The sequence below is a fragment of the Canis lupus genome, chromosome 3, assembly GCF_011100685.1.
Source record: "Canis lupus familiaris isolate Mischka breed German Shepherd chromosome 3, alternate assembly UU_Cfam_GSD_1.0, whole genome shotgun sequence".
NCBI classification, from domain to species: domain Eukaryota; kingdom Metazoa; phylum Chordata; class Mammalia; order Carnivora; family Canidae; genus Canis; species Canis lupus.
In genome coordinates, this window is record NC_049224.1 from 88958359 (window position 1) to 88979973 (window position 21615).

Below are 21615 nucleotides of genomic sequence, written 5' to 3' on the forward strand. Positions count from 1 at the left end.
GATACCTAGATGGATTTTCTTAAGGTGAGTAGTTTAAAAGCCAAGGCATTATAATTGAATGAATCATTCCCATATTACTTGTGGTGAAGATGGTGGTAATCTTGATGGGCAAATGTGAGAAATGTGTTTTCTTTAGAATCCCAAATCAATGGAAGATACCTCACTTATTTTTATACACATGGTGGCTGGGAATAATAATAATAGTAAGCTAATTGAGTTCGGTATATTTCTGGAGATAATTCCTGGAAACAATTAGAGCAGTACTTGAGGTGTAGCAAGGGCTCAATAAGTAATAACAATAATAGGTACCGTTTATTGAGCATTTACAAGGCGCCGGTGTCTGTTCTGTGTGCTTTGCATGAATCAGCTCAGCAAGTTCCCCGAAATCATGAAGCTCTAAAGCAGCAAAATGGGAATTTGAACCCAAGTGTGCTCCTAACCTCTGCATTTCCCAGGTATTTCCATGAATGTGAGTTATTATTTCTCCATGTTACCACCGAAATAAATTCCTCATTTGATGCCTTGCTGCTTGGTGTTAGTTCAGTTCATTTTGGAAATTCAAATATCCTCCTTATTCACTCAATCATGGGATTTAGCCAGGCTTCCCTGAGATCGAGTAACTGCCAAAGGAGGGAAATGAGTTAGAGGCAGGCAACTGGTGCTCATTTTGCATGTCAGAATGGGAGATGGCCTGAAAAACGAGGGAACAATTGTCATGAGGGCGTTGGGACAAGTGATTTGGCTGGCTTTGAGTATTTTCCAGGCTCTGCATGAATTCTCTGCCAAGATTTAGTCTTATTCTCCAGGGGCCATGCAATGCAGACTACTCTTCTGTGGAAAAAAAAAAAATCACGACTTAATGTCTATATGGTGTAAGCCTAATGCAATAAAGTTGATCTTGATTCCATTTGCCTACCTTCCCCTGCCACTCAAGCCTAAGTGGATGCTTTCCATATTTACTTAGAGATGCTGCCATGGATTATGGTTATTTGCAATTTTACCCAAAACACTATCTGATTATTATCTCTAGGGTCAGATCCGAGTTCAAATCCTGGGTTGGATATTTCCTGATGTAATCTATGAAACCCACTGTTCCTCAATTTCCCCTGGTTCAATGGAAATACTAATGGCTGTCACCTCATAGGGTTTATGTGAGGATGCTCTGAAATAATACATACAAAGTGCTCAGCTCACCATTCTTTCAAATAATTATTATCCTAAAAAAAATTAGCTATTGTCATTTGAATTTTGTTTTAATAGATTTTTGCACTCTGCCAGGACAGGGGAGAGGATTGTGATTGCTCCCATCCCCTTGTATGGTGCCTGGACCAAAAAACCTCACAAATGAATAAATGATAAGTGATCAGAAATAAATGGCATGAAGTTTCATCTTTGACCAGGCCAGCTAATTGAGGCTCAGAGAGTAGGGTATGGAGAAGCCTTTCTCTCCTTTCATTCTGGTTAATACCATCCCAACCTGCAAGCAAAAGGGCACAAATGAGCAGAATCTCTTTCTTCTCTGCCTCAGTTCATCAAGGAGCAGTCTCATCTCTCATTTGGGAAGAGAACACCTTCCAAAAGCCATATTGCTGAAAACAAAGCAGAAATGTGTTCATTCCTGCCAGTAACTGGTGATTTTTAATATTCAAACTGTACTTTATTGATATGCTCTGAAGTACAAGAGTAAAAGTGTCCATAATTAAGTGTGTTTATTTTTCTGGGGACAAGCCAAGGAAACCTTCATGTGGCAGTCGAGATTGAGCGACTCCCCAAGTTGTTTTGTTGAACCTTCTTTTTAAGCAGTGAGACCTGGATCTGCCTCTAACCCTCCTCATTAGTTTCTTGGGAAAATGCCATGTAGAAGCTTTCGGCAAATTGTCATTGCAGCATTTCCCTCCCTCACCTCTATGTCATACTCACCCCTTCCCCCATCCATCCACTCACAGGGCAGAGGCACCTGCATCTAAAATTGCATCAATTCAAAACGGGCAAACAATTTTTTCAAAAGTCTTAATAACAGTGTTGGATACTTAGGTCAGTGATGTTTGTGTGTTCATGAAGGGAAGCATTTATCAGGTGCTTACTATATACCTGGTCCTTCACATGGGGAATGACCTGAAAGTCAGTGTACAACTACCAGCCTGACTGGCTTCTGGTGCTTTGGGATGAGGAGGGATTTACCAACTCTTCCCAAGCCTCCATTTCTTGGTCTGTGAGAAAGAAACCTTTATCTTCCCAACGAGTGGTTGTGAGGATGGAACAGCCAACATGCTTAGCCCCGTGCTTGGCAACGTATGTGCTCCTGTAACCCAATTGTCACTTACAAATGGTGTGGTATCTAATCCTCACAACACTCCCAAGGGAGCTGTATTGGTCCCATTTTGGAGAACAGCAAACTGAGGTTCAGAGTCTAACTTCAATGATGTCAAAGATCTGGAGTCGGTACCCAGGTCTCTCCTTTGTATTGGTCATTTCAATATTTCTCTCTTAAAAGAGAATGTCAGGCTCCATAGGAAGAAAAAATATCGGGTGAATGCTTCAATCTAAGTTTGAGCTAAGACTTGAAACTAGGACTTACTGACGGAGCCACTTTACCTATTTAGATTGTGGTGTTCCTTCAGCTGACAAGGAAAGGATGGGAGTGGATGCTCTCCAGTTATTTCACACCCTGCATACCAGTGGTGCTTAGATATTTGGGACTAGGAGACCTTCTCTGCTGTCTTCATTATATTGCTTTCCTTGGTCACCTCATCAGGAACCACAAATCCTACTCACATAAAGTGTTGAGAAAAGAGCATGGTCAAGATAGGAGGGTTTGCAGAAACCTCGCAAGTGTCCACAGGCAGACCTAGCACTCTAGATCACAGGGAGTGGGGTCTGGACAGATGAGTCCGGGAGCAGGTGACTTTTTAAGGAAGGGGAGAATATCAGTTACATTATCCATTCCACAGCTAGTCACTGCCTCTTAGTGCCAGGAACTATTTCTAAGTTCAAGGGTATCCCAGTGAACAAGATGGACCCAAATCCCTGCCTCCATAGACAGGAGGCTACATTCTAGCAGGAGGAGATACCAGATGAGCACACGAACAAATGTATGTGTCCAGTGGTGATAGTGCTTTGGAGGAAAGTAGAGGGTGGTGACTCCAAGGTTAGGGGAAGGGGTGGGGCTCCACACAGGACAGTTACAGGGGCTTCTCTATGGTGGGGATTTCGAAGCCAAGACCTAAATAAAGTTGTTGGTTCCTGGAGCGATCCGGGAATATGCATTCCAATAGTGGGAACAGCAAGAGGAGAGGCCTGGGCTTAGGAGGTAGATGATGATCCAAAAGGAAACCTACAGGCTCTAGGAAGAACAGTTCAGTTCCAAGGGAACACTATATATATCCAGGCCCAGTAGGAAGACCCTCACCCTGGCAGTTTTTATTAACAACCCACCCATACATGGTTCTCAGCAAAAGAAGATCGATATATTGTAATTTAATAAACTTGTATGTATTTATTTGTACGTATGTATGTATTTAAGATGTAAAATATGATATTTTGATATCTCTCTCTCTATATATATATATAGAGAGAGAAGAATGATTACTACAGTCAATCTAATTATCATATCTGTCTATTTGCATAGTTACCTTTCATGAGAGCACTGAAAATCTCTGCTAGCAAATTTTAAGTATATGGTATTACTAATTACAGTCATCAGACTCTACATTAAGTATCTAGAATTTTTTCATCCTACAAACTACAACTTTGTATCTCTTGACTAGCTTCTTCCCATTTGCCCCATCTCCCTTCCCTCTGATAACCACTATTCTACTCATGCTTCTGTGAATTCAACTTTTTTTTTTATATTCCACATATAAGTGAGATCATCCAGCATTTTTCTTTATGAGCATAGCTTATATCATTTAACATAATGTCCTCTATGTTCATCCATATTGTCACGGATGCCAGTATTACCTTCTTTTTAAAGGCTATATAATATTCCTGTGTGTGTGTGTGTGTGACAGGTTCTCTCTTCATTATTCATTTATTCATTTATTTATTCATTCATTTATTCATTCATCAGCAGACACGTAGGTTGTTTCCATATCTTGGCTGTTGTGAGTAACCAATCAATGAACAGGAGAGTGCAGGTATTGAAGTATGGATTTCATTTCCTTTGGATATAGACCCAAAAGAGGAATTGCTGAATTATGTGGTGATTCTATTTTTAATTTTTGGAAGAAACTTCATACTGTTTTCCATAATGGCACTCCCAATTGGATTCCCACCAACGGTACACAAAAGTTCTCTTTTCTCCACATCCTTGCCAACACTTTTATCTTTTGATCATACCCACCCTAACAGGTGTGAGGTAACACCTTATTGAAGTTTCAATTTACATTTCCCTGATAGTTAATGATGATGTTGAGTGCTTTTCATGTGCCTGCTGACCATTTGTATGTCTTTTTTGGAAGAATGTCTATTCAGGATCTTTGCCTATTTTTAGTTAAGTTGTTTTTGTTTATTCTTTTTTCTATTGAATTGTTTGAATTTCTTATATATTTTGCTATTGACCCTTTATCAGATATATGGCTTATAAATATTTTCTCCCATTCTGTAGGTTGCCTTTTAATTTGTTGATGGTTTCTTTTGCTGTGCAGAAGCTTTTTAATTTGATGTAGTGCCACTGTTTATTTTTTATTTTGTTGCCAGGACGTCAATTTTGAATACCAACATAAAGGACCTGATCTTTGACTTTCATTTACCCGGCAAGTTGAGGGGCTCTACTGAGTTCCCTTGGGTAGAAAAATGTACAACAATCCTCTGTAGAGACCAGGGGAGATGTGTGTTTAAGTAATAATAATCCTGTAAAAGAGCAGGAAGGAAGATCCAGGAATTTATTTAACCAGTAGTTTAGAAACTTCTCCTGTTGCAAAGTTACAGGGGTTGGTGGATTAATTAGAAGGCTGCAGAACAGTCTGGGAGGAACATTTTGGTTATAACCTTCATTCCTGGGCTTCATTCCTGGGCTGACAACCACTTGTATTGTTTGGATTTTTAATTTGTTTAAAGATGTTTAGAGTAATGGGAGGGGGGAGATATTGGGCTTTGAGTTGAACAAATCAGAGTTTGAAACTTAGCCTATCACTCACCAGTGGCATGACCTTGAGCCTGCTATTTAAACTCTCTGAGGCTTAGTGTTTCTCTGTAAATCTTATCTAATTGTGCCTATTTCCAGAGTGGCTAGGAGGGAAAAGTAATGTGTATAAAGGATCTGGTATATGGTAATTACCCAATTAATGGTGACTATTGTTATCCAACACATATCTAGTCCATATATCTGTGAACTGTAACGTGCCCTTCAAGGAGACACGTGGGGAACATAAAGGTAAAGGAGGCATGATTTCTGCCTCCTAGAAGCCTACTCATAAGTTGTGAAGATGTGTGCTCAAGTGGCTATAATATAATGTATCGTAAGAAGAAAAGGTACCGTAAAAAACCAAAAACAGGAGAGATTTCTCCTACAATTCTGCTCGAAGAAGTTCCCTGGGTGAGTTTTAGGGACTTGACACACAGAAATGGTAAGGAAAGGATTTTCCAGAGAGATAGTATTTTCAACAAAGCCTGGAGATGGACACACTCTGAGTGAGTTTGGGAGAAGGAAGCTGAGCTGTCACGTTAGGTGATGTACGGAAGTAGTGACAATGAGGTGCAATTCTCAAGCTGGTCCCAGACTAGAAGGACTAGGATGCTGTTCAAAGGAGCTTGAACTTTATTCAGTAGGCAAATAAAGAGCCATGGAAGGCTTTTGAGTAAGGGAATGATAGGGTGAGGGCTCCATCCTAGGGTGACTACTTTGAATGGAGCATGGAGACACTTGTGAAAGAAAGAAAAGCTAGGAGTGATTCGACACTCACTCTGTTCTAAAAGCATGACTCGCTAATTCTCTCAACAGTACAATGAGAAAAGTGCTATTATCATCATCAGATGAGCACATTAAGGCACAGAGACGTTAAGTAACTTAGCCAAGGTCACACAGCTAGTAAGGGGTCCTATACCTGAATCCAGGGAGTCTGCCTCTGGAGTCCATTCTCTGCACTGTTACACCACATTGCCTCAAAAGCCAGCTAGGAGTTAGGGATGCCTGACCCCATCTACCTTGCTCTGCCTTTGTTGGATCTCTCAGGATTTTTTTCTTGGCCCTCAGTTTGTTCATCTATGAAACAAGAGACTTGGATTGGCTTTTTGAGATGCTTTCTAATTCTTGCTTGTTTGTTTGTTTTTCCCAAATTCTGTATTTTAATGTAGGCCTGAAGTATTTGGGAAGTAAGAGGGGGAGGAGTGAATGCAGTGATTGTGTCGAATAGAGACAGAAACTCCAAAGTTCTGTTTTGGATTTTTTTGTTGCTGTTCTCAAACTTTTACTGGCTCAGAATCTACCTACCTCAGTTAACACACACACACACACACACACAAGCATTGGAGGTACACATTGAAAAGAACATTTATTTTGGCGTCTATCGAACGGCAGTGAGCTGATGCATAAGGTACCTGCTAAACCCTAACATTTACAAATACTCAGAATATTTATTAGCTTGTCCTACGCCTGCTTTGCAGCAGTGTGGCAGATATTACTCAACGGAGAATATTAGTTCACGATGACTCAGACCCAGCCCTCAGAGAGGGCAACTCATTGAGAAGAAAGTAAATCCTGAAGGGCCCCGGGAAGCCTGGCTCCTCTGCGCGCTCACCTAGTCGGGGCAAAACACACGCTGGCTTTGGGTGACCAGTAAGCAGGCTTGGGAAGCAGCCGAACCCAAGCTGTCCCTCGCCTCTGGGCTTCGAGATGCTCCTCTCCTCGGGGTCTGCAGCGGGAGTCCTGCCCTGGCTTAGTTTCCGTTGCCAAGGCAACCGAGCAGCCCAACTAAGCCGGCGGCGGGCGCTGGTCCAGGAGCCGCCGAGCATCAATCCCTCATCACTGCTCCTCGGACTGTCCTGGCGACCTCGGGTCTTCGGGGGATCTGCGCCTTCCTCCTTGCGGGGCTGGCTCTCTGTGCAAGAGTGAGGACCTGGAAGCCGATAATTCCGACGGGCCCGCTTAATCCGGCTGCCACTGCTGGCCTCTTGCTACCCTGGACCTGGACGGGATGGATGCATTGCTCGGATTCACGCCCTTCTCAGCCTCTCCATCTCGGCTCCTTCCCTTCTCTCTCTCCCTCCCTCTCTCCCTCTTTCCCTCTCTCTCCCTCATCCTCTCTCTCTCTTATCCTCTCTCTCTCTCTCTCTCTCCTCTCTCTCTCTCCCTCTCTCTCTCTCTCTCCTCCTCCCCTTCTCCTCTGGCAGTAGCCTTCTTAATGTAGTTTAATGGCTTTACAAAGAAAGCCAGGCAGAGGAGCACTTCTCACTGGCTGTGGTCGGACCATGACCTAGCTGACCATGAACTTGGAAGGGCTTGAAATGATAGCAGTTCTGATCGTCATTGTGCTTTTTGTTAAATTATTGGAACAGTTTGGGCTGATTGAAGCAGGTTTAGAAGGTAAGGGAGTGCTTTTTAGTGACTTCTAAAAATTCTCTGTTTTGCAATAAAAATTTCTTCAGCGGATGTGAAAGGCACCTGAAATGAGATCAGAGAAATGTTACTCTGGGGTGGACATGAAGACAGGCAGATCTTTCAGAGTAGGAAAGATGAATAAAATAAACTTTTCTGTAAGTTTCAGTAATGTTTTCAGAGCAGAACATTAAAACTGTGAGAAACACTGAATCAAAATGTGAGAACCAAAACCGAGGAAATTAGAGGTTACTCATTGGTATGTCTGTGATATTGAGAGCGTCTAGTCCATATTGATGTTAGATTTCTTTTAGATCTTATATCCCCTTTTATTGCATCAGCAAATTTTATTCGGGTATGTTGTGAGGTCTATTTGTTTGTTGCTATGCAAATGCATTCGTCACATGGAAATAGCTATACATTTATTATAATTTTTTATGGTTTAAGATGAGAGCCTAAGAATGGCAAGCTTTTTGTAAGGTTGTCTGGAGAAGCATTTATAATATTACCTTTTTACATTTCAAGGTACAGTCTAAGGGGCAGAGTCCCCAGCTCATGACATACTTTAACATAGATTCCAAATGGCCAGTTGTATTTCAAGTGCTACTGTTTACATTCCTCAGGGGCTCATTCTTCTATTCTCCTTAGCAATCATCTTTTTCTTTAAATATATATATATTTTTTTCCTGTAATTAAATGTTTCTTTGAGAATCTGTGTAAATTTATATTATGATTTTCCTACTGCTCAGAACACATTTGAGAGCATGTTTGCATACAGCTAGTTATTTTTTCTCTAAAGTTGTCAGAGCAATTTTTGAAAAGCATCCCTAGATGTTATGTGACATAGCTATGCTTTGGTATCCGTGTTGTTTCAAATTTTAAACTTGAGTAAAAATGCAAATATGTTATAAATGTATTTACAACCACAACTAATCCAGTCCTCCAGAGAGAGACTACCACATGTGACATGACTGCAATTTCAAATAGCAAACATCAAATTACAGTTAAGTGTGTCACTCTGATGTAGGTTATCAGAAACCTACATTCGTAACTCCTTGTGGGGTAAGGGATGGTGGAGAGCCAGATTTGTTAAAGTAAGTTTGCAGAATGCTCTTTTAGAGCCCTCCGTGATGGAGACGTTTATAGTGCAAAAAAGAAGATAAATTCTAAATCCTGGAAGTGGTAACTGTTCTTTAAAATTGACTTTATCTTGTGCATTGTCATAAAACCAGTACCTTGATCTGGCTTCTCTGTTCACTGGTGTGTTGTTTTACCTGGCAAATGTGACAGGCACCTCCTATTTTAATGGACTGGGGTTTGTTTTGTTTTGTTTTCCCTTTCCCCCCCCCCCCCCCCCGAGTCTGACAGTAACATGGAATAGTGTCAGTGTTTCTAGTCCATGTGGAGGGACTTGTTTTACCTGGTTTATAGACAGTGTGTGGTCATTCCTTAAACTCTTTTGTTGAGGGCTTTTTCTCTCTGGATTTTGGAATCAAATTTACTGTATTATTGGTTTTTGTTTCAGGAACACAAACATTCACTTTTCCAAATGAGACCATGTGTTTCCTTCTGCTAAAAGCTTCTAACCTGTATGAAACTATTTTTTTTTCTCCTTTCCCTTGTTACTTATATTCCAAATTGTACGGATTTGTATGAACAGTTTCTTTCTTGTGTTTTATATTTTGCAATGTCAGCATTTTCCAAGCTAATATTGTACTAATACTACGGAGAGAATGTGTTATCTCATAAACTTCAGTAAAAATGTATATCTGAATTATTTCCAGTATTTTTAGAAAGTGTTTTGAAATGGTAAGATGTTGATAACCACATGAAGGGGAAACTATACTTAATTTGCAAAAGTTGATAGAAACAGAGCAGTAGTGCTTTCCATTTTGAGTTCGTATAAGACTTATCTCCAAACTAAATGTTAGAATCAGAAAACCTTCAAAACAAGATTTAAGTTGGCCACATCTTTTGCTTACTGGAGATATGAAACACATGAATAGGCTGAGTTGTTTTATTTTATTGTATATGGTTTGAATCTACAGAACAGAATGTGCACACTTGAAATAACAGACTAATATTAATGAAAATGATAAATAGTATCATTTAATATCAAAATAGCATATTCATAGGTTTTCTGGAGCTTTCTTAAAAATAAACACTGATACTCATTTCATTCAGATTTATTTTCACCTAGGAATTTCCTTCCTTGCCCACCATTGTACATATGTAAGTTGGGGATAATGATTTCTTTCACTTTTCTTAGTTCTAGCTGTTCATGGGTCCCATTAAGACATTCGAGTATTAAGTAGAAAGATGTGAACCTAAGTTAAAGTCCTGTGAGGATGATTTTGATTTTTTTCTTAAACAATTAAATCTTTTGTTCTAACTTTAAAACTGTTCCACAATGTAGCTATCATTCAGAATAGGAATTTTTTTCTTTTTGTATTATTATATATGCAATATGCATTATGTTCTCAAGGGCATATATAATACTATATTTGCAGGATGTATTTACTATCTTGCTTCAAATATATAGACGGTAAATGTACTTCAAAATAAATTGGTAACATTCAAATCTGAAATATTTGTTTTTTTATTATCTTTGAGTACTTTGAGCTCCCATTCTTTGTAGAAGAACGGGGGTTTAGGTCCTGGATATCCTGGGTCCTTCTGTTCCAGTATGTGTGTGATGGCACAAACATGTAACACTACATGTAGGCCCATGGTATATATTTATAAACAAAAAGGGTTGCATTTAGCAACATTACTAGTGACATTATTTAATGTGAGAAAATAAAACAACACATTCTTACCCTTCCTCTGCCACCCTTTTGTTTTCTAACCTTGGATAAGCCACTTTATGTCTTTAGTTGTCGAAAAATGAGAAAACTGGACTTGAATATCACCATGAGACTTTCCATTTCAAAAAAGTTTATGAGTCTATCCAATAATTAAAACATGATCATTTCTATACTACGTATCCTTTCTTATGAAATAGGTATCAATGGCCTACTTTGGAACGGCTATGCAGTACAGCCGTGAGACTGATCTCTCCTCCTCTTCCAGAGTGGGATAATTCATCATACCTCAAGGAGATTTTCATTGTATTTCAAGAGAATAGAGAAATGTCCTTTCCTGTAGCTCTAGACTTTGACATTTGGGACTGCTATTTTAGGCATCCTTGTGATAGAGTTTCTCAAAATTTATAGGGAGTTCCAATAACAAACACATCATGTTATGATTTATTAACATTTCAGAGGTCAATTGTTTTGGTTTTTTTGGTGTTTGTTTTTTTGTTTGTTTGGTTTTTGTAATTCAGTTAGATTTCCTTTTTTTTTTTTTTTTTCTTTTTAAACAAAGTAATCTTAATTACCTGGTCAGTATACATACAGATAATAGTTTCCACTCGAGCAAAGTTTTGAGGATATCACACACAGAATTCCTGAGTTGTGAATTCATAAGCTCTCTCTTCTTAATGAGGAGTTTAGGAAGCTCCACAGTTATGCTGGTTTGGAATACTCGTAAAACCTCACAACAATAAATTGCCTCCTTTCCAGCTATAAACGTGAAAGTGGTTTTCTGTTAACACATTCCAGGGAGAAATTGAATCAAAATTTTAATGGCAGAGCGATTTCATTATCTCTATATGCAACACTGGGCTGTGAAAATATCTACTTTTCACCCAAATATGTATTAAATCATGCTGAAGTAGTTACTGGATTAAGAAAGAACCATCCTTCTCCCTACTACCAACCTTTGTAAAAGACAAGATTTTACAAAAATGCAATAACGCACGACTTGAAAAAAAATCATTTTTATTGGTAATTGTCTTCAATAAAAAGACAAAAGGAAATCAACTGATAATCTAAGTCCTTTGTCGAATGAATAAGCATTAGAATTTCTTTTGTATTTATTCAGCTCACTTGATTTATCAGGTATCTGTGACACTGTAATGCAAGCTTCCTCAAGAGCCCTACACAAGGTATTAGCCATGTACACAGAGATGGATGTTTGGAACCTAAATTCTTAGTTCTCATGTGCTGTTGACAGAAGTGTGGATGTGTTGGGTCTGTCAATAAATTGGGTCAACTGGAAAGGAGTACTGACTGTGTGTGCGTTTCATGATGTCTAATGGGGATCAAGGGGCTGGAGATGCCTGGAAGGGGGTTATTATTTCCATCTTAAATAGCCTATTTGAAAGTCATAAAGCAGACTCTTTTTTTGAATTCTCCTGGCATTCTGCTTTCCTATATGCAATGGCATGCCAAAGCTGATGGATAGTTGGACGATCAGAAAAGTTTTTCTAAGCTGTAATGCTTAAGAAATACAAACATAATTTATGGAAGTATTATAAAACTGAAACATACTTTTTACACCAATTAGGAATGGAATAAAGGGAATATTTATACCATTTGAATTTCTTTAGGATCTTTTATAGTAATATTTCCTTTATCTCAAGAATATTAATGTCTAAATAGTAACTAAGGAAGAGGACTTAGTATATTCAGATACTTAATATATTCTCACACTTAGAATACAGAGTTATTCACTTGGATTCTAATCACAGCTCTGCCTCATAATAGTCATGTGATTTGGGGCTATTACTTGACTTTATTTTTAAAAATTAAATAATGATAAATAATATAAATATCTAGCTTTATGAAGACTACCTATATATAAGGCAAGTGTTAAATACAGTATAATGTTAGTCTGTGAATTAAAGTGTTCACATAGCATTGTATTCTATAGTACTATCTTATTTAATCTTTACCATGGTCCTCTGAGGTAGGTACTATGATTTTCATCCTAGATGAGAAACCTAGACTTTCAGAAGCTAAGTAATTTGGCTCAAGCTTACTCAACTAGTAAGTCATAAAGGTGGAAGTCAAACTCAGGTCATGAGGCTCTATATCCTATTGCATAATTTCAATTTTCTCAGCATTCCAGCATGATGGCAATGGCAAACAATTTGGTGAAAAGGTGAGGGTGTTAGGTCAAATATCTATCAACTGTTTCTACAACACATTTTGTATGCAGAACACATTTTATATGCAGAACACTTAGTCACTAGCATTGTTTAATAAGCATCCAGGGGTGTCTGGGTGGCTCAGTTGGTTAAGCATCCAGCTCTTGATTTTGGCTCAGGTCATGATCTCAACTGTGAGATTGAGCCCCACGTTGGACTTTGTGCTGGATGTGGAGCCTACTTAAGATTCCTTTTCTCTCTCTCCTTCTGCCTGCCTCCTCGCATGCATGTGTGCTGTATCTTTAAAAGAAGGGGGGGCATAAATATTTATGCTGACATAATGACTATACTAGTCTAACTACAACATAAAGAATATGCTAAAGCCCCTGTCATAAATAAGACAAAATCTTGTAACATAAATGAATCTGCATTAAATTCCAGTCAAACAAATATAGCCTTTATTTGGGCCTTGGGTAAAATTGAGAAAAAAGTAGATATACATGTTTGTTCTCAGACAGAGCCAGCTTCTGATTTGTCTATGGGTAACAGGTGAGACTGCTGGAAAATGATGGGACAGAGAAGAGTTGGTGATTTTGGGGGAAAGGAAGGAATTCAAAATAAGATGCAACTATGTAAAGAAGAGACCTTAAATCCAGGAAGGGGATTATTTATGAAAGGATCTGAGATTAATGGAGGGGATTGATTGGAGCATAGGCAAACAAAGATAAATAAGATGATTTATATTGGAGTAGGGTTTTGGAGGAGGTGCATCCAGCAATGATTTAGAGCATAACACGAGCCTCAATGGGGTTTTAGGCTTGACCGGGATGGTCATCAACAGAAAACACAGTCCAGCCTTTCTCAGCAGATCTAGAGCAGAAGGAACACAGAGCATTCTAGTTATGGGAAACAGAGGGCAAGGGAGGAAGGAAGAAAGCTTACCTTAGTTGAGAGTCCATAGGACAAACAAGGTGAAATGAGGGTTACCTATGCCATGTCCTGGAATGATCATACCAACCAGACCAGATTGCAGGTGTTACTTTTAGTTTGCTGGTGGATAAACCAGAGAATCAGAGAGGCTAATGCTTTGCTCAAAGTCTCAAGGGAATAAGTGAAGGAATCTGGATTAGTTCCAGTATCTTCATAGCGGCACTGTTCCAGATGGTGTTCGCTATGACTACAGAAGATAAATGTTCAAAAATAGGATAAAATGTACACAGATAAATAAAAGCCACCCCTAATATAAAACCTTTCTACAGACTATAAAAACTAAAAAAAAAAAGTTCCTTTTTAAAATCTGATTTCTTGTTACTTCTAGTTCTATGTAGAGGCATCTGTGTAAAAATGCAGCCGTAATCATGAACTAAAATAAATAAACAAATAAGGAAGAGGGCAAACAGGGAAAGATACATCTATAGATCACATAATCTAAGGACTCACTTATAGAGGCTTCGTAAAATGGAAAATTCTTCAGAAATTTGCAAGCTCCAAAGCAATCGTTTCATCGATGAAAACATGGAGTCCCAAAGAGATTAAATGACTACCAAGTGACTTGTTTTTGACAGAACTCTTCTCTGCCAAGGAAAAAAAAAATCTCATGGATTACACTCAAAAAATAAATTTCGAACGTGATCTAAGATCCACAAAATATTTACCCAAAATAAGAACAGCTCTCCTAAGTTATTTTGCTAGTGGACCAGTAACTCTACATTTCAAGGATTCTAAGACTTGGTTGATGGTAAGGTGATTTCTAGCATAGTTTTATCATTAGCAATAGGTACTACCACAAAGCACCCTCAAGCTGAGGTATGAACTGAGGTGTTTTCCACCCTGATGATTTGTCTGAATAAGTTAGTGGTAGAGAGTTGTTACTACCTGGCAGCCATTCAATGTCCCAGTAGATGAATTTCTGGAAGGCCCAGGCTTTATACTCAGTAGATACATATATAAATCACAGGGGCAGTTATCCTAATTGTTCCTCCCTCTGATGATTAAAAGCAGGAAGCTAAACTCCTTTATTCATAGCTGGTACCATTCACAGAGGCCTGCCTTGGCCTCTCTGTTTGAAATTCACCCCCACCATCCAGGCTTTCGGATGCAATTATTTGAAAAGCCTTTGAACAGGTCAGGAGACTCATCATCAAAACAAATCTTACTGCTGAAACAGTACCAATTGTGGGTTTCAGTGTTTATGGAGAGATCTTGGAGTATAGATGCTAAGAGCACAGGCTCTGAAGCCAAAATAATTGGATTCAATAATTAAATTCTAGCTCTCATACATATTAGTTGCCTTGAGGTAAGCACCCCAATCTCCCATACTTCAGTTTCTTTATATATTAGGTGGGAATAATCACAGCACCCCCCTCTTCTGTTTGTTGTGGGGATTGACCTAAGTTCGTATTTGTGGGGGCTTAGAACCCTGTCCAGGATGTTTTGTGTGTTTTGCCGTTAAGGTCAGGCACCATCTTTTCTTCCAAAGAAAGGAGGCAACCCCTCAATATCTGAAACTGAAAGCTGAATTCCTTGCTTGCTAAGCAAGCGAGAGCTGTACTTGTAGGATGCAGTTGCTCAGAGTAACACACTGTTGATGTTATACAGGGTTTTAGGCTTTCCAAAGAGCAGTTCTTACTAATAGGAAGTTGTCGTTGATTGATTTGGTTGGATTTAAAACTGATTCTGGGGCTACTTGTTACTATAATCAAAAGCCATTCATTTTCTTTCTTGGAGCTACAGCACAGGAACTTTCGATTCTCACAGTAAATCATGTTTAAGATTATTTACGGACCAACTCCTAAGTGTCAGTCACTGTTCTAGACACTGGAGATGCAACTTTCAGCAAAAACATAAAAATTCCTTTCTTTCAAGCTAATCTGTTAAGTGTTGAGATACAAACTATAATTACTACAAAAAAGTATGGAAGACAGCATGCTTATAGTAAGCATTCATTCATTCATTCATTCATTCACTAAACATATATGCCTCTACTTTGCTTCATGCATTGTTCTGGGAATCGTAATGAGCATAAGCCAGGTTTTTGAGGAATTTATGTAGTATTGAGGAAACAAGACAAAAAGATATAGTAGCAAAGGGATACATAATCTGATATCTAATAGAAATAAGCACAAAATATAATATAGGATCAGAAACAAAGGTGTTATTTATAATATACAGTGGTCAGGGGCACCTGGGTGGCTCAGTTGGTTAAGTGTCTGACTTCAGCTCAGGTCATGAACTCAGGGTCTTGGGATCGAGCCCCAAGCAGGACTCCTTACTCAACAGGAAGACTGCTTCTCACTCTCCCTCTCTCCCTTCTCGTGTTCTCTCTCTCTTCTTTCAAATAAACAAATAAAACATTTTTTTCTTTAATAGAGTTATCAGAGAAGACTTTTCTGAGGAACTGACTTTTTTTTTACCAACACTTGAAAGAAATGAGTGTATGAGACCTAGTAGAATCTAGAACAAGAGGATTCCAGGCAAAGACATGACCCGGTACAAAAGCTTTGGCTGGAAGTGTGTTTCTTGTGCTCAAGGAGCATAGTAAGTTTAATGGAACTGAAGCAGAGTGAGCCAGTGAGGGTAGTAGGAGCAGTAGAGGGATGGCCAAGGTCATGACATACCAGGCAATTATAAGAACTTAGAGTTTTATTCTTTTTTATAGTGGGAAGCTACTGAGAGATTAGGGTATATGTGTCTACAAGTCTTCCACATTCAAGCCTCTTTTATAGGCCTTGATATCAATTTCCAGACCATATCTGCCTACCCCAAACTCAGCATGGGGTAGACAGAAACCCCTTTGCCCTCCCTCAGACACCTGCCAAGACACTGATTTGTTGTTACCTTTTGTTGGCACTCTCATACCTGGAAATACTGCCTGTACTTCTCATGAATGATCTTTCACACATGCTCAGCCTAAAATATCCATCCCTCCTTGTGAAGTTAGATTTTGCCTTCTACCAGCCACCTGGGGCAAGTGAGCAAATATCTTCATTTCTCCTCATCAGGCTGCTTCAAGATCCTGGGACATAGAGCTCACTCTTAATTGCATCTACAGGACCATTGTAAATTGTCTTAATAAGACTTTACTAGAAAAGACATTTTGAACAATTCAAATAATATTCCTTAAGTACCTGCCACAGTGGGAGTATTATGACAGTGAAGGCAAAAAGGCAAATTTCACAAAAAAAGGAAAGTCGTGTTTTCCCTTAAGTAACTCCTCCTCCCCCCATATTAGCTTCAAAGATAAATATTCAAACTCACATATCCCACATTGAGATGAGGATAATATATTTATATCCCAGATCATTGTACTGCTAATATTTCGGGGAGAACTAGCAAGAACCATAAGGACTGTAGTCCAACCTCCTCATTTTATGAGTAAATTGAGGCCCAGGAAGGTTAATTGACTTGTTGGAAATGACAAAACTAATTGGTAGCCTTAGATACCATAATAAGTGCATCATCTGTGATAGACTGGTAAATCACATTCTGGGAGAAGAGCTAATGGTATCCAATTTTTATAAAACCCAGTAAGAATAATCTTACCAGCCACAATTATAAGAATTCTGGGTCTTTATTTACTTAAGAATATATTATGAAAATTTCTCATTGCATTGCTATTTTCTAGTTTTATTGGGTTATGCCCAGGAAGATGGGGGACTTTGCCAGTGCACAGTTAGAAACAAGGCTCTGAACAAAACTGATGAGGCATGCCAAAATGTGATATATGATGGTGAGGACACAGGGTTAAATCCCAAGTGCCTGGTGCTCAGGCATTCAGGAAGCCATCAAAGGAACATTAAAGTGGGGCCTCAGGTAAAGAAGTCCCAGATCAAGAAGCAAGAAGATGGTATCAGTTGCTAAGAATACCAGTGACACCTCAATGAGTACTTTATTGAACGTAGGCCAGACACTATGGCCAGCATTTTGTATGCATTATTCATGTTGACAATAATTTTTTATGAACCAGTTATATAACTGAAGATTTAACAAATAAAGTATTTGCTCCAGAAACTTTATTTTATTTTTTTAAAGATTTTATTTATTTATTCATGAGAGACACACACAGAGAGAGGCAGAAACACAGGCAGAGGGAGAAGCAGGCTCCATGCAGGGAGCCCGATGCGGGACTCAATCCCAGGACCCTGGAGTCATGCCCTGAGTGAAAGGCAGATGCTCAACCACTGAACCACCCAGGCACCCCTGTTCCAGAAATTTTAATCACCTGTCTATAATCTAGAAGTGGTCTGCCTAGGATTCAAATCCATGCTGTCAGGGCACCTGGGTGACTCAGTGGGTTAAGCATCTGCCTCTGGCTCAGGTCATGATCCTGGGGTCCTGTGATAGAGCCCTGTGTTGGGGTCCCTGCTCAGTGGGGAGTCTGCTTCTCCCTCTGCCCTTCCCCCTGCATGTACATGCTCTCTCTCTCTCTCTCTCTCTCTCTTATAAATGAATAAAATCTTCAAAAAAAAGAATCCACACTGTCATGTACTTGCCTCTTAGATAGCGCTAGGTCATAGTCAAAGACAGAATTATCTTGGGATAAGTGAAGCTTAAGCTACGAGTCTCCCAAGTGTGTGGTCTCCTTCCCATTCATATTTCAAGTGAATATTAACTCTCATGCCAAACTTTGTATATGTGATGTTTTTAATCTTTCCTGATAGATTTTCCTCCTTCAAATTATATAAGATTTAGGCCCCTCAATGCCAAGAACTGCCCCTATTGTGAGCTTAGAAGGTCCTACCTTTCTTGCCATGATTAAAGGTCATGGCTAGGGACACAGAAAGCAAGATCCATCCTCAAAGACAGGACAGTGGATATGAAGTTCCCATTAGGGTTTCTCATGTCTTTCATGTCTCATGTCTCATGTCCAGGGCTATCAGATCCATGACTGACTGGCTGAGTGAAGGTGAGATCATTTGGCAGCATGAGGTTTCCAGGTCTTGCTGGTTGTAAGGGGAATGCAGTTCTATTCCCCCACAGAACTGACTCAGAAACTAGTTGGGCTTAGCTTTGCAGGAGGGTTTCACAGGCCAACTGGCAGAATGGTTGAGTGGAAAGAGCATGGACTTTTCCATCAGACAGATGTGGATTTGAGTCCTACCTCCTTCACTTATTGGTTGACCTTGGGCAACTTATTTGATCTGTTTGAGCCTCGGTTTCAACACACATTAAGTTTGTCATTGTTGTGAAGACTAATAGCCATCAGCGGACAGTGGCTGGCTCTATCAATGTGGCCATTAGTTATTAGATCCCATATAAAAGCCAGGTAGGACAAAGACAAAGGAAATGAAGCACAGACAAGCATCATCTGTTATTTATCATTTATTTCTTTTTTTTAATCTTTTACTTCATATGAGTATCTAGATATGTGCTACAGATTTAGAGTGATACACTTGAAAAATCTTTGTGCTTGCACTTGTCCTCCTCTTCATTTAGGGGAGATGGACTCTTTCCTATTCATAAGCATCCATCCATCCATCCATCCATCCATCCATCCATTCAAACTGTATTTACTAAGTTCCTACTGGATGCTGTTCTAGGGACTGGGCATCCAACAGGGACATAAACAGAGATCCCTGCTTTGACAGAGGAGTTGGCCTTGGCTGCAGCAGAGATTCTCCTTCCCTGTATTATGTGTTGGGAAAGGCAGAGAATATTGGTGTCGACGTGCATACATTCATAATGGGACGTTGAGAGACGCTGTGGCTGCTTTCTCCTGTTAATATGAAATGAGGTGAAGTGAAAACCATTTGTGGGGTGGCAAGTAATGAATGTTTTAAGGAGACAGAAAGTACAGTCTTTTCAGTGCCTGAGGAAGTGAATTTACTGAGCAAATGTAAGAAGATTGCCGGGCAGTACTTAATGCCCATTTGAGGTCCATGGTCATAATTTTAAAAGAAGACGCTCCCTGACTCGGATGAAGTAAGCACTTTCATGGGTACGTTGCTATAAGATCATTCTTTCCAGATATGTTCAAAGAGGAGGAGGGTAGCAGATGGGAGAATGGGAAAAATAGAAAGGAAATTAGCAGGAATATGCTTAAGACAACCTCCAAATATGTAAAAACAGATATAGAGGCTGCAGAAGACCTGGGAATTGTGTCCTCTGATTGTAGGGTGAGGCAGAGGCCAGTGACTGAAAAATCTCATTTCTCAGTTGCATGGTTATAAATCAAAATAATTAGTAAAATTCTTTGGAATGAGGATCCAACAAAATGTTTACAAATACTGGCATATCTGTTATGGTAAAAATGTTCGAGAAAATGTTCTCAGATGTCTCTTCAAACAGCTGCTGAATTCCTTAAAGTCATGTACTGTGTCTTCATCAATGAAGTAAAATTCAAATACACAGTGGGGGACTTTCTGCTTAAACCTTAAATAAAGGTTTATCCATTAGATGGTTCTTTTTAGATGTTTTTAATGATGATGAACTTGTACTCTTGTTGTTGTTTCTGCAACTTTTAGCCACCAGCCTCTTACTAGCTTTTTTAGACAATTCAGTATCTATTAGCCCCAGATCTGATGGCTTCAAAAATTTGTGTTCGGTGTCTGTCCAAACCCACGAGGTATGTAACTTTGTATGTTCATATACACACACACACTTGTGCACAAATGTATTTGTGTCAACATATATTAGACTTGTGAGTGCATATACCTACATATTCACACACACTCACACACTCACAGAACGTACATCATGAAGTTTGTTAGTTAATAGAAAAAGCCATGGAGCTCATGAAAGAAATGGATCCTTGATTCTTTTGAACCAAGGCCTGTGAAAGTTCCCTAGGAGATAGATTTCCATTTAAGCATGTGTGTAAGTACAAGGGCGATGAGGGGTACGGTGGGAAAGAGCAGTAGAGGGAGAAATGCAACCTGAATGTAGCTGAAGCGGAGCCTGCATACCTTTGCAATGAAAGAGCCCTGACTGCAATCCCTGCTCTAACTAGCTGTGTGATCCTAAGCAGGTTATCTACCCTTCGTAATCCTCTATTTCTTCTATAAAATCCTCCCCTGGATTTCACTCACAGACTATTGCCTGAAGCAAACATGTATTATTAGTCATAAAGTACCTAGAATGACTAACTCTGGTCCCTCGTAAGTGCCCAGGTGTGTGTTCTCACCTTGCTCGGTTCTTGGTCACCAGGACATTGTGACCTCCTTGAGTCTGGGAAGGCCCTGTCTCTGGTTTCTTGCTGCCTGTTCTGGATCCCAACCTGCTGTCCTTCCAAAGCTTGGGTTCCTCCCTCACCTGCTCAGCGGCATCTCCCTTGGCCATGCTTCCATCCTGGATTTATTCAGGTTGGGCAAGAGCCTCACTTCATGTGCATGTTAGTAAATTCCCCCATTTACCCGGCATATGTCCCGTGAGACTGGTAAATACCATTGTGTTGAAAAGTGGTCCAGGATATATTTTGTAAGTTAAGAGAACAGGTTTCAAAACAGGATGCAAAATAATGATCTCATTTTAAAAGATATACAGAGGGTGGAGGGAGAAGGAACACGGGGCATTTTTCATTTTTCCTTTGAAGTTGTACACTTTTGACATGTTTTTATATAATTTTAGAGGTTCCTTTTAAAAGGAAAATATCGATATGAAATGCACATTATTTGTTTTTCCAATAGGAGAAACACAGTGCCCTTTGGAGCATAGTCATTTATCAATTTAAGATGAAAAACTTTTTTTTTTTTTTGGATCCAGAAACATATTTAAAATTGAAGAGTTCTATGTTTGTTTTATCTTTAAAAAATAAGATAACTCAGAAGAAACATCTTGGAACTAAGGACAGATTTTCATACCTTGAAGTCATTTTTCAACCTCAGTGGTTGGTAAAGAGCTGTCTCTATAAATATTCCTATGTCGAGGGAAGTTATCAAGAGGCGAGGATATTGATATTTTGCCTAAGAGCCTCACTTACCTAAAAGACGAGCTCATTTTCTGCACCTTTTACGAGGAACTGTAGTTTTATGATTCTTAGGAATAAACCAGTTCAATCTATTGATGTGTTTTGCTTCATTTCCTCTGGAAGGGGAAATTGAACTGGGTGTGTGGTATGTGGATCGGGTGGGGTGGGACGGAGGGTGCGGGGGGGTGCGGGGGGCTGTGGTTG

General features: G+C 39.4%; 1 protein-coding gene across 3 annotated transcripts in view; it reads left to right on the plus strand.

Annotated features, from left to right (window-relative positions):
• KCNIP4 (potassium voltage-gated channel interacting protein 4) overlaps positions 1-21615 on the plus strand; it is a 1126248-nt gene that overhangs the window by 590648 nt on the left and 513985 nt on the right. The window contains exon 1 of one of the 3 annotated variants that reach the window (XM_038533578.1): positions 7311-7522. The exons of the other annotated variants lie outside the window; for them this stretch is intronic. Coding sequence (XP_038389506.1) covers positions 7423-7522 — 100 coding nt within the window. The 5' untranslated portion in view covers positions 7311-7422. Of the gene's footprint in view, positions 1-7310; positions 7523-21615 lie in introns of those variants that run through there. 3 annotated transcript variants of the gene reach the window in all.